This window comes from Cnephaeus nilssonii (assembly GCF_951640355.1).
Source record: "Cnephaeus nilssonii genome assembly, chromosome: 20".
Classification (NCBI taxonomy): Eukaryota; Metazoa; Chordata; class Mammalia; order Chiroptera; family Vespertilionidae; genus Cnephaeus; species Cnephaeus nilssonii.
Genome location: NC_137091.1, coordinates 44,580,516 through 44,594,082, shown reverse-complemented (window position 1 = coordinate 44,594,082; position 13,567 = coordinate 44,580,516). Strand labels below are relative to the sequence as shown.

Here is a 13,567-nt window from a genome sequence, read left to right as displayed (position 1 = left end):
CCTCTCTACACGGGTCTGGGGACCTTACTGTGTAAAGTGCGGTTTCTGGCACCCTGGTGTATGAGCAGGTTACCTTCGGGACCGCGGTCAGAAGTCTCTGGCCTTGTTAGACAGAGGAAGCCCCGTCCCTTGGTAAGGGTCCCTTGCACATATCTTCACTTTGATTCCTCACAAGAATGGTAGGAAATACAGGTATTGTCATCTTCAGTTTTCATCAGGAGACCCTGCAGAAAGAGGGGTCACCCAATGAGTGAGGGGGAGAGCCTGACAAAGATTGTGACTTCTGGACCTTTTATTTGGAAAATTTCAAACACATGCAAAAGAATAACAACGAGTTACTTTTGTACTCATCACCCATCTTCAATAGACCTACTTGTGACCACTCCGGTTTCATCTCTCCTAACCCCACAGCATGCCTCTCATTACTTTGAAGCAAATCTCTGAAATATAAGAACACTTTAAAAGAACACCTGACAAAATGTATCACACCTAAAATAAATAAGAGTAACCCTAATATCAAATATCCAGTCAATATTCAGATTTTCTTGTTAGTCTCGATTTTTTTCTGGTAGCTTTATTTTTTAACAGCTTTATTGAGAGATATAATTCACATCCCATACAACTCACCCATTTGAAGTGTACAATTCAATGGTTTTTGGTCTATCACAGAGCTGGGCACCCATCACCACAGTCAATTTTAATACATTTTCATTGTCCCCAAAAGAAACCCCACACTTAGCCATCACCCCAACTGCCCCAGCCCCTAACCCAGCCTAAGACAACCACTGATCTACTTTTTGTTCTATAGATTTGCCTCTACTGGATATTTCATAGAAATGGAATCATATACTATGCAGTTCTTTTGTGTCTGTCTTCTTTCACATAGCATAATGTTTTCAAGACTCATCCATGCATAACATATATCAGCACTTCATTTCTTTTTATTGCCAAAGAAATATAACACATTTATTTCACTATTTCAGGGACTGTCTCATAAGTTTTTAAAAGTTTGAGTCCTCATCCAAATATAATTCATGTGTTACAATTCGTTGCGATATCTCTTAAGAATCTTTTAATCTATAGTTCTCCCTCTTTTTCCCTCTTTCAATGTATTTGTTGGTAAAACTGGGTTCTTCGTCTTATAGAGTTGTCAACTATTTGGAATTTGAAGATTGCCTCCCTGTGGTGTAATTTAATATATTCTTCTGTCCCCTGTACTTCTTATAAATTGGTAGTTAGAGCAGGAAGTTGGTTAGTTTTAGGTTCGGTATTCTGGCAAAAATATTTCATGAATGGTTTTATATATCTATATCAGGAGACAAAAAAAAAGGATATCTCTTTTTGTGATGTTAGCAACCATTGATGATCATTGTCTAGATATATTTATTCATTAGGGATTATTAAATGGTGGTATTCTGAGTTTATCATTCCTCCTTTTAAAAAACTATTTTGTATTGATTTTTTTTTAAGAGAGAGAGAGAGAGAAGCATCGATGGGAGAGAGAAATGTCGATGTGTGCCTCCCCCATGCGTCCTGACTAGGGATCAAACCTGCAGCCTGGCTATGTGCCCTGACCTGGAATTGAACCAGTGACCTTTGGTGTAAGGGACGACGCCCAACCAACTGAGCCACACTGGCCAGGGTTCACTCCCCCCCCCCCCCCCCTTTTTTTTTCTAGTTAGCTGGAATACTTCCAGAAAGAGCCATGGGAGATTTGACTCCAACATAACCTCTCTGAGCCCCCCCCATATTTCACTCCAGAAGCCAGCCTTCACGCTGTCTCCCATGGTGCCTCGTTGGCCCATAAGAAATGCAGGTATTCTCATCCTCACCACCCTGGGCAAGAGTTAGAACATCAGCAGCATCCCATTAGGTCCCAGGGGTCCACTCCCACCACCACTACTTCCCTCCCCTCTAGCGGTAATCACTATCCTGAATTTAAGGTAAGTACTTCATTGCTTCTTTATAGTTTTACAATCTATGTATGCGTCCTTCTATAGGTGTGATTTAATTGTTTTGTAGATTGTATATCTATTATCTATCTATCTACCTACCTACCTACCTACCTAAAGCTATAGTAACCAAGACAGTGGGGTAAATGAACAAGGATGTACAAAATGGCCAATGAAACAGACTAAAGAGCCCAAAACATACCTAGACATATATGAACTTTAATAAGTGCCAGATATAATTAAATATCCATATTTAAAAAAATTAATTTGAATTCACACCTCATATCTGAAATAAAACAACTCAGGATAGATTCCAATTGAATTTGGGGATATATTTTTCTGTTTCTATAAAAAAACATTGCTGTCTCTGGGATTTTGGTAGGGTTTGCATTGAATCTGTAGATCACTCTGGATAGTATTGATGTGTTAACAATATTAACTCTTCCAATTCATGAACATAGGATGTGTTTCCACTTATGTCTTCTTTAATTTCAGCAATATTTTATAGTTTTCATTGTACAAATCTTTCACTCCTTGATTAAATCCTAAGTATTTTGTTCTTTTTGATGCTATTATAAGATTTGTAATCGATTTTTAGAGAGAGAGGAAGGGATAGGAAGAGGGAGAGAAAAACATCAATGTGAGAGCAGCATATTGATTGGCTGCCTTCTGCACACCTCCTACATAGATTAAGCCTGCAACCCGGGCATGTGCCCTGACTGGGAATCTAAATGGCAATCTTTCAGTGCATGGGATGATGACCAACCAACTGAGCCACACTGGCTATTGATGCTATTATAAAGGGAATTTTTCAGATCATTTGTTGCTAGTATATAGAAATGTAACTTATTTTTGTGTGTCAACTTTGTATCTTGCTACTTTGCTGAATTCATTTATTAGTTCTAACGGTATTTTTTTTGGGGGGGGGATAGAGTCTTTAGGGTTTTCTACATATAGAATCTTATAATCTATGAACAGAGATAATTTTACTTCTTTCTCTACAATGTGGATGCCATTTATTTATTCCTTTTGCTTAATTGCTCTGACCAGAATTTCCATACTATAATGAGTAGCAGTGGTGAACACAGGCCTCCTTGCCTTGTTCCTGTTCTTAGAAGGAAAAGCCCCCCGTATCACCATTGACTAAAATGTTTGCTGTGGGTTTTCCTTTCTTTCTTTAAAAACTGCTGTAAGTTGCCCAGCCAGTGTGGCTCAGTGGTTGAGCATCAACCTATGAACCAGAAGGTCATGGTTCGATTCCCGGTCAGGGCACATGCCCAGGTTGCGGGCTTGATCCCCAGCGTGGGACTTGCAGGAGGCAACCGATCAATGATTCTCTCTTATCATTGATGTTTCTATCCCCCCCCCTCTCTCTCTCCCCCTTCTTCTCTGAAATCAATAAAAATATATATTTAAAAAATAAAACTGCTGTGGGTTTTCATAGATGGCTTTTATTATGTTGAGGTAGTTTCCTTTGATTCATACTTTTTGAATGTGTTTATCATGAGAGCATGTTGGATTATGTCAAATCCTTTTTATGCATCTATTTAGATTATTTTAATTCTTCATTCTGTTAACACTAAGGGACCGGTGCACAGATTTGTGCACATTGAAAGGAAATTAATTAGGAGGTGGCTGTTGGGGTGGGACTGGGTGAGAAGGGCTGGACACGCCCTGGAGCCAACCTCCCACAGTCCTTCCCCAGCTGGCTGCACCTGGGGTGGTGCCGGGGCTGGAAGGGCGTCTGCAGAGTGAGCAGGTCCCTCTGGCAGGTGGGGTCCCTCAGCCTGACCTGCAGGGATTGGGCCAAAACCGTAGTGTGTGTGTGTATGTATATTGAGGCCCGGTGCATGAATTCGTGCATGGGTGGGGTCCGGCCAGCCTGGCCAGGGGGAGGGGACATGGGCGGTTGGCCCGCCTGCCTGCTGGTTGAACTCCTGGTCAAGGGAACAATTTGCATATTAGCCTTTTATTATATAGGATATACACTGAGTGGCCAGATTATTATGTGTTCAGAGATCATAATAATTTGGCCACTCAATGTATATAGATAGTTATAATATACTGATAAATTTTCATGTGTTGAATCATCCTGTGTTTCAGGAATAAATCCCATGTTGTCATGGTGTATTATCCCTTTAATATGCTGCCGAATTTAGTTTGCCAGTATTTTGTATAGGGTGTTTGCATCTCTATTTATCAGGGAGATTGGTCTGTAATTTTCTTATAGTGTCTTTGGCTTTTCTATCAGGAAAATGCTGGCCTTATAAAATGAGTTAGAAAATGTTTCCTCCTCCTTCATTTTTGATAAAAGTTTGAGGAAGATGGATATATTAGTCTTTCTTTAACTGTTTGGTATTCAGCGAAGCCATTAGGTCCAGGGCTTTCCTTTGTTGGGAGATTTGGGGGGGGGGGGGGCGCAGAGATTTTTTAAATTATTGATTTAGTCTCCTGCCTAGTATGTTGAGTCAGATTTGCTATTTCTTTGTGATTTAGTCTTGGTAAATTTTCTATTTCTATGAGTTTTCCATTTTATTTAGATTGTCCATGTTTGTTTGTTTTTTGGTGTATAATTGTTCATAGTCCTCTCTTGTAATCCCTTCTTAAAAATATATATATATATTTATTGACTTCAGAGAGGAAGGGAGAGGGAGAGAAACATCAGTGATGAGAGAGAATCATTGATCGGCTGCCTCCTGCACACCCCACACTGGGGATCAAGCCCGCAACCTGGGCATGTGTCCTGACCGGGAATCGAACCATGACCTCTTGGTTCATAGGTCAATGCTCCACCACTAAGCCACGCCGGCCGGGCAAGCCTCAGGGTTCTTGTAAGGTTAGTCTGGTCCTTCCGTAACTCACACAGCGAAATGTTCACGTCCTTGATGTCCTTCAGGTCAAGAAGGAAGGAGGCCCCATCCTTGCAGAAGCAGGACCTAGAGCCGACTCAGAATGACGAGCGTCGTCAAAGACACGGAGCCCCAGGATGAGAAACCCCAGATGTCTAGATCTCTCGATTTCAAACCCGTGATTGCCAGAGCTTCCAATTCCAAGGCTGAGATTGCTACTACCTCAGCTCCCCCAGTCAAAAACGCCACGGAGTTGCCTACTGAGGAACTGAACGGGGAGGAACAGAGTACGGATTGGTTTGATGAAGATATTGAGAAAACACCGGAGGCCATAGACAAAGAAGAGCCAAAGGATGAATCCCTCACTGACCGACCATCCTGGGCCAATAAGGTTGAGTACCTCATGGCCCAGGTGGGCTACTCTGTGGGGCTGAGCACCATCTGGCGCTTTCCTTACCTGTGTCTTCACAACGGCGGTGGTAAGCCTGGGGAGGAGGAATCTTGAACCCATGAAGGGTCAAGGAGCCAGAGGCTTGTTCTGGCTTCTATGGGGTCTCTGAGATATGTAGGGGATGAGGATTTGGGGTCCTGAATGGGGCAAGAGCCAAGGATGTGAATACACAGAACCTTGGGAGGGTGAGAGCAGGATGTCTGAATTCTTGGGTTCGTAAGGTGGGGCTGGAGGTCTGGGTCAGGAGTCGGAGTAGAAACTAGGTATCTGGGTCTTCTAGGAACTGGGGGATAAGGGACTGGACACCTGGGACTGTGAGGGATGTGGAAATAGTTGAAGCCTGATGCCCTTGGCCCTGAGGGAGGTCACTGAATAGGGAATGTGTTTTCCTGGACTCCCAAAGAAGTCCAGGGGCTAAAAAACCAGATGGTCCTCAGAGGCCCTCCTGAATCCCCTGCACAGGGAGTTTTATCATCATCTACATCTTTATGCTGGTTTTGGTCGGAGTTCCTCTCCTCGTGATGGAGATAGCAGTTGGTCAGAGGATGCATCAGGGCAGCATTGGTGTGTGGAAGAACATGAGCCCCTGGTTTGGTGGTGTGGGGTATAGCAGCTTCATGGTGAGGAGCCCTGGGCTGCCCAGGCCTACCCTTCACACCGAACCCTATCCCCACCCTTGTCCTGGAATGGGTCCCATGATTTCATTTCAATGGGTCAAGTCCCTTCAGTTCCCCAATCCTCTGTCAAATTCCCTCCCTTCTGCTGGCCTACCTTTCTTCCCCCGCCTCCAGAAGTCTTCATGGTCCCTAGGTGTGCTTCATCGTGGGCTTGTACTATAGTGTGCTCATGGCTTGGAGTCTCTACTATTTGGTTCAGTCTTTCCAGTCTCCACTGCCGTGGGCGTTGTGCCCCTTACTGAACAACTCCAGTACTTTTGGTGAGAAGGGAGGGGAGGAAAGGGCAAGTGGGAGGGCTGAGAAAAGGAAAGGGGGATGAAGGAAGAAGGTCATTGAGATAGATGGACAAGCAGATGGATGATGAAATGGGATGGGAAGGAGGGGGTGGAATCTGGGTTTGCAGTTTCCTCCATGGCCAGTTCACCTTAGATCCTGAATGTTCACGGACAACATCCACCACATACTTCTGGTACCGGCATGTACTGAAGACCACAGATGAAATTGAGTTGGGTGGGCTCCCAGTCATGCATCTCTGTATCTCTCTACTTGTGACCTGGTTAATTATCTGCATCTCTATGATTAAAGGGCTCAAGTCCACTGGGAAGGTGAGTTACCCTCTAACTTACTCATCTGAAGGACTCCTTTCTACCTGAGACCCCTATCATTCTCCAAACCTGATGCCTATAGGTCCCCAACTTCTTTTTTTAAAATATATTCTATTGATTTCAGAGAGGAAGGGAGAGGATAAGAGAGAGAAACATCAATGATGAGAGAGAATCATTGGTTGGATGCCTCCTGCACACCCCCTACTGGGGATCAAGCCCACAACCTGGGCATGTGCCCTGACCGGGAATTGAACTGTGATCTCCTGGTTCATAGGTCGATGCTCAACCACTGAGCAACATCAGCTGGGCATATATATATATATATATATATATATATATATATATATATGTTTATTTATTGATTTTAGAGAGGAAGGGAGAAGGAGAGAGATAGAAACATCAATGATGAGAGAGAATCACTGATCGGCTGCCTTCTGCACACCCCCCGCTGGGGATCAAGCCCGCAACCCAGGAATCTGCCCTTGGCCGGAATCGAACCTGGGACCCTTCAGTCCGCAGGCTGACACTCTATCCATTGAGCCAAACCAGCTAGGGCTCAGCTGGGCTTTTTAAAAAATTCTCACCTGAGGAGTGAGGATATATTTTTTTAACCTGATTTTTTATTTGAAATGTTCTTGCCTAGAGATGTCTATACTAATAAAAGGCTGATATGCTAATTAGACCGGACGTCTTCCAGACATCCATCTGAACGTCCTTCCGGACAAAGCCATGGTGGCAGGGGCCAAGGCAGAGGCGGTTAGGGGCGACCAGGCCAGCAGGGGAGGGCAGTTAGGGGCGATCAGGCAGGCAGGCAGGTGAGCGGTTAGGAGCCAGTGGTCCTGGATTGCGAGAAGGATGTCCGACGCAGGGATGGGGCCTAAACTGGCAGTTGAACATCCCCCGAGGGGTCCCGGATTGGAGAGGGTGCAGGCTGGTCTGAGGAACACCCCCGCCCCCGTGCATGAATTTTGTGCACTGGGCCTCTAGTATATTAATAGAAGAACATCATTTTTAATATATATTTTTTATTGTTGATAGTATTACAGATGTCTCCCATTTCCCTACCACTACCCCCCTTTGCCCAGCCCCTACCCACCCCTCAGGTCTTCACCACCCTATTGCCTGTGTCATGGGCTATGCATATAAGTATATAAGTTATTTGGTTTATCTTTTTTTGTCCTTCCACCCCCACATTGAGGTATGTCAGTCTGTCCCATCCTCCATGCTTTGGGTGTTATTTTGTTCTTTGATTCTATAAATAAGTGAGATCATGTGATATTGTCTTTCTCAGATTGGCTTATTTCACTTAGTATAATAGTCTCTAGGTCCATCCATGCTGTCTCAAAGGGTAAGAGATCCCTCTTTTTTACAGCTGCATAGTATTCCATTGTGTAAATGTTCAAACTTTTTTAAAGGATATTTTTTTCCAATGATTTTTAGAGAGAGTGGAAGGGGAGGGAGAGAGAGGAGAGACAGAAAGAGAGAAACATCAATGTGAGAGAGACACATCGATTAGTAGCCTCCCGCTCCTGCCCCGACCAGGGCCGGGATTGAACCTGTAACCAAGGTACATGCCCATGACTGGGAATCTAGCCCGTGACCCTTCGGTCTGTGGGCTGACGTTCTAGCCACTGGGAAGGTGAGTTACCCTCTAACTTACTCATCTGAAGGACTCCTTTCTACCTGAGACCCCTATCATTCTCCAAACCTGTGAGCCAAACCAGCCACTCCAACTTCTCATTTCTCCTCATCTGACCTCTGATTCCCAATAGTTTTGATCCTACTATCCCAACCTTTGCCTTTGCTGAACTTTCTTTGAAGAATCCTACTTCCTACCCAGATGCTGTATGTCTCCGTGCTCCTTCCCTACATCATCTTTGTCTGTGTCCTCATCCGGAGTCTCATGCTGAAAGGGGCAGACTTTGGGATCAAGAGTCTGTTGGCCGCCCAGGTGAGGTGTCCCCCACCCGTTAATCCTCTTGTCTCAGGGCCGGGATCAGGACTGTGCAGTCTGGGAGAGGCCCTCCTAGACCCCCCGTTCATGGCACTTCTCCTCCTCAGGTGCCAGCCCTGTACTCGGTGGACGTGTGGCGCCGGACAGGGAACCATCTCTTCCTGTCCATGGGCTCCGGCTTTGGGAGCTTCACTGCGATCAGTTCCTACATCCCTCGGTCCAACAACTGCATCATGGACGCCTCCGCTGTGGCTCTTCTCAACCTGGTTATCTCAGTGACGGCCACGGTGTTTGTATTCGCCACGATGGGCTACTTGGCCACAGAGAACAGTGAAAAATGTTACCTGAAGTGAGCCCACTCTTTCATATGGACAGCATCACAAGGACCCAAGTCTTAGAAATAGCGCATAGAACTCTGGTCTAGGCCCCCATCCCTCAGGGATGTTGGCTCAGTCAACATGGGTCCCTCAAATTTGAGCACCCTAAACTTTAGAAACATTTGAGTCTATCTCTTTACGAGCTGCCTTTCTAAACGAAGAAAACCCCAAACTTGGATGTTTTCAAAGGTGTGTTTGCCCCATTCTTCACTGGAGACTGCCACGGAAAAATTAGGGGATTCCTTCAACTGAACCAGTAGACCAAAAAAAAAAAAAGCCCACAGCACAAACCCCCATAGCCTATTTCCTATTTTATTTTTTTAAAATATATTTTATTGATTTCAGAGAGGAAGGGAGAGGGAGAGAGAGATAGAAACATCAATGATGAGAGAGAATCATGGATTGGCTGCCTCCTGCATTCCCCCTACTGGGGATCAAGCCCGCAACCCAGGCATCTGCCCTTGGCTGGAATTGAACCCAGGACCCTTCAGTCCACCGGCTGACGCTCTATTCATTGAGCCAAACCAGCTAGGGCCCTATTTTCTTTTTTTAAAAATAATTCTTTCATTGTTGAAAGTATTACATATGTCCCCTGCCTAGTCCCTATTTTCATCTCCCGTGGCGTTCATTTCAAAAATGCGTATCAGACATTTCTTTACAAAGCATCTCCTATCTACCAACCCGTGTGTTGGGTTCTGGAAACGTAGCCAATGCTGAATCAGACTATCATCCCTGCCCTCAGGAAAGCCACAGATCAGAGACCAAGCTAGTGACTTCCCTTCTCCTCTAGAACATAAGAGAGACGTTATCCTAAAGGCCCCAATGATTTCACATGATTCCACTCCCTCCCGCCCCCAGGAATGCGGAGAGAGTGATGAATCTGGTCACTGCGGGGGTGCTGCCCCCTGAGCTGCGGCTCCCAGAGAGTCTGTATCAGCATATGAGCTACACCTACCCCAGGTGGTTTGGCAACCTCCCTGAACGAGCCAAAATCGTGGCCCTGCCCTACCTGTCCAACTGTGACTTATCTGAGCAATTGAAGGAGGTAGGTAAGGTTGGGGGGAGGGGTCCTAGAGTTCCCCTCCCATCCCCCAGCGCACTGGAAACTCCAGCTGTCCTTAGGTGTCTGTAGAATCCAGGGAGGCAATTCTGAGCAGCATCCTGGACAACCAAGCAAGGTTGTGATGCGGCAATTGTAGGCTCTGCAGCACCAAGCGCCAGAGTTCACATAAGCCTGTTGAGCGCAACGCCAGAGCGATGCTAGACCAGCAGCTGTCGTAGGAGGAAGTCCTCATTATAATGTCACTAACCGTGCTACAGATGATCTCCTGGGGGAGGGGACAGGAGTGGAGTTAGGACTCTACAGGCCATCGATCCCACGCCCCCCCCCCCCTTTCCTTTCCTTTCACTTACAGGTGATGGAGGGGCCAGGTGTGGCCTTTGTGGTATTTACTGAAATCGTCGCTGTGTTTTCTGGATCCACCTTCTGGGCCATCATCATCTTCCTGTTTCTGGTGACCACGGGGCTCAGCACCATGCAAGGGATCCTGCAGGGCATCATCACCCCTCTCCAGGACACCTTCTCCTTCCTGAGGAGACACACCACGCTGCTCACAGGTGCTCTGACCTCTGGCCCCGCCCTCCCCGATGGCCACGGCTTAGCTTGACCCCACCAGGACTCGCGCAGCCCAGCTTGAATTCTGACCTTGATCCGGGTCTGTTTTTTCCCCCTCCAGTGGGTGTCTGCACGTCCATGTCCCTGGGCAGCTTCTTCTTCGTGCAGCCCTCGGGCAGCTACTACGTGAACCTGCTGGACGACTACTGGGCGTCCCTGCCCCTCTTCTCAATCCTCATCTTGGAGAACGTGTCCATGGCCTGGATCTACGGGGCCCGGAGGTGACGTCCCGAGCCCAGGCTCTCCTTCCATGCGCCCTCAGGGAGCGTGGGGTCCCCCTGCTCTGATCCCAGGGCTGTGGACAGCTCCCAGGAGGCTGGGAAGGAGACAGACATGGGCTGGTTTGGGGAGAAAATAGATGTCAAATGGCAAAGTGGTGAACGGTCCGTAGCCAGTCCTAGGGGACCCCGAGCCCTACTTTCAACCAGGGCAGCCTGGACATCTGGAGCATGTGAGCCCTTGCTTCTCCAAGTGTGTTCTGCGGAGCCGCAGCCTTGGCCCCGCCTGGGAGCTCATTAGAAACGCAGGCCCCCAGGCCCCACCTCAGACCTGGCCGCACGCACGCACGGTAACAGAAGCCCTAAGCCGGGATTCCTAACCTTGGAGAAGCCCGTGCCATCCACGGGCGGCAGCGTTTCCAGGGGACAGTGGCTCTCGGCATCACGCCCACTCGCCCACACACTCACTCCCACTCGAATGTTTCTTAGGGCCTCCCGCGTTCCAGGCAGGTCTCGCAGCGCGTCCTGCGGATGCCGGGAGAAAGTACCGTTAGCTTCTGCTCTCAGGGTCCAGAGAGGAAGGCGTAGAAGCAGATCCCTGGGCAGGTGGTCAGCCTCTGGCCGAGGCAGCCGAGGCTGCTGGAGAAACGCAGGAAGGAGGTTAGCCATGGAGGACCGCAGAGTCAGGCAGTGAGGGGACGCCGACACAGTATCTGGGCAGGTGGAGGGGAGTTTATCAAGGGAAAGAGATGAGCATTCTAGGCGGAAGGAACCTGACCTGCGTATGTAATGCACTTCGGGAGGTAAACTAAAGCCCTGACCGGTTTGGCTCAGTGGATAGAGCGTCGGCCTGCGGACTCAAGGGTCCCAGGTTTGATTCCGGTCAAGGGCACGTACCTTGGTTGTGGGCACATCCCCAGTAGGGGGTGTGCAGGAGGCAGCTGATGGATGCTTCTCTCTCACCGATGTTTCTAACTCTCTCTCCCTTCCTCTCTGTAAAAAAAATCAATAAAATATATTTTTAAAAAAGAAGGTGTACTAAAGATAGCGGGGTACATGGGCTTAAAGAAACTACATTTAGGAACTTGGCTTTATCCTGAAGGTGAAATTTTTTATTTTTTTTTAAATTCTGGGGCTGGGACAGAAATGAGCCTGAAAAGGGATGGGTCAGAGGTAAGAAGACTGGTCTGGAGGTGAACAGAAAGGTCCAAGACATGTGAAGGGGTCTTCCTGAGGCTAGGTTTGGGCTGACCCCTCCCCCAAAGCTGGAGGGGTCAGCCCAAACCTGAAGGGCCCTCCTAAAGCCCGCGGCCCTTCCTCCCAGGTTCCATGCAGACCTGATCATCATATTGGGCCGCCCCATCTCCTCCGTTTACCGCCTGCTATGGTGCTTTGTGTCTCCATTTGTGCTGCTGATCCTGTTTTTAATCATCCTGATTCATCTCTATGTGAGGCCCATCACTTACATGGCCTGGAACTCAAGCATTGTGAGCCTCCCTCCGCAGACCCCAGACCCCAGACCCCCCCTAGGGAGTGGGGACAGACTTTCCAACCCACTCTTGCCTCTGGGACCCAATCATCTTATTCCCTGGGGATTCAGTTATCCCGTCTCTTGCCTTGGTTCACCTACTACCCCCATCGTTTGCCCCTGACTTCAGATAACCTGGGCATTCTCAACCTTCCTCCCTTTTCTCCACAGTCAAACGAAGTGCTCCAAAGTTACCCACCGTGGGGGAAGGTCTTGCTCACGCTGCTCACCGTCTTCACCATCTTGCCCATCCCCGTCTACTCCTTGTACATCCTCCTGAACAAGATTTCACCAGACTCCATGATGCACCACAGGGACACCGATTTCTTTAAAGATGACGTCAAAGAGGAGAAACAGAAGACCCGTCCTCGGCTTCCCGTGGGGCAGAGCCTGAAGAAGATGAATAAAAATAGGTAACCCGGGAGACAAACTCCCCGCCATGTGAGTAATTCCTCTTGGAAATAAAGACTTGGCTCATTTGGCATAATGTCACTGTTCGTTGTTGTTGTTGTTTTCATCCTCACCCGAGGATTTCCCCCCCATTGATTTCCAGGGAGAGTGGCAGGGAGGCGGGGAGAGGGAGGGGGAGAGAGAAGAACAGCTACGTGAGGCATTTCAATTGGTTGCCTCACACAGACACACACGCCCCTACCAGGGTTGGGGGACCTGCAATTGAGGGACGTGCCCTTGACCAGAAATCGAACCCGAGACCCTTTGGTCCCCAGGCTGATGCTCTAACCACTGACCAGCCAGGGCACATCACAGGTTTTTCAAAGTGGAACTCTCTGGCCAGCAAGTTGGCATTAAAAGGGGTAAATGTAGAAATTGCTAATGTAACTGGACCCAAAGTCTCTTTTTTTTCTGGATTGGGCACGTTTTTCTGGCTGATGGAGATGAACATAGTCATTCCTCGAATCTCCCACACTTTTCGCTCATCACACTGGTGTCTTGGACTTCCAGTAGTTGGCTGTTGACTGCTGGCACTGCCTCTCCTAGGCTACCTCCTCCTGAAGTTGGTCTGTGTAAGCCCTGGTCCCTGTGAAACTGGGGCAAAAGTGGTGGTGGCAAAGTCAGTTCCGTGAAAACGTACTTTTGTCATAAAAAAAAAAAAAGTGGCCCTAACTGGTTTGGCTCAGTGGATAGAGCGTCGGCCTATGGACTGAAGGGTCCCAGGTTCGATTCCGGTCAAGGACATGTACCTTGGTTGCGGGCACATCCCAAGTATGTGCAGGAGGCAGCTGATTGATGTTTCTCTCTCATCGATGTTTTTATAATTCGCTA

At 47.6% G+C, this 13,567-nt stretch overlaps 1 protein-coding gene across 1 annotated transcript; it reads left to right on the top strand.

Moving 5' to 3' along the window:
- Window positions 1-4,904: 4,904 nt before the first annotated feature.
- On the top strand, window positions 4,905-12,703 carry LOC307116125 (orphan sodium- and chloride-dependent neurotransmitter transporter NTT5-like; the record flags this gene model as incomplete). The annotated part of the gene is made up of 11 exons (XM_079799801.1): window positions 4,905-5,280; window positions 5,715-5,872; window positions 6,063-6,189; window positions 6,359-6,534; window positions 8,375-8,485; window positions 8,596-8,837; window positions 9,724-9,910; window positions 10,281-10,482; window positions 10,602-10,761; window positions 12,083-12,245; window positions 12,458-12,703. 11 exons carry the CDS (start codon window positions 4,905-4,907, stop codon window positions 12,701-12,703), a joined length of 2,148 nt encoding a protein of 715 aa, XP_079655927.1.
- Window positions 12,704-13,567: the final 864 nt, after the last annotated feature.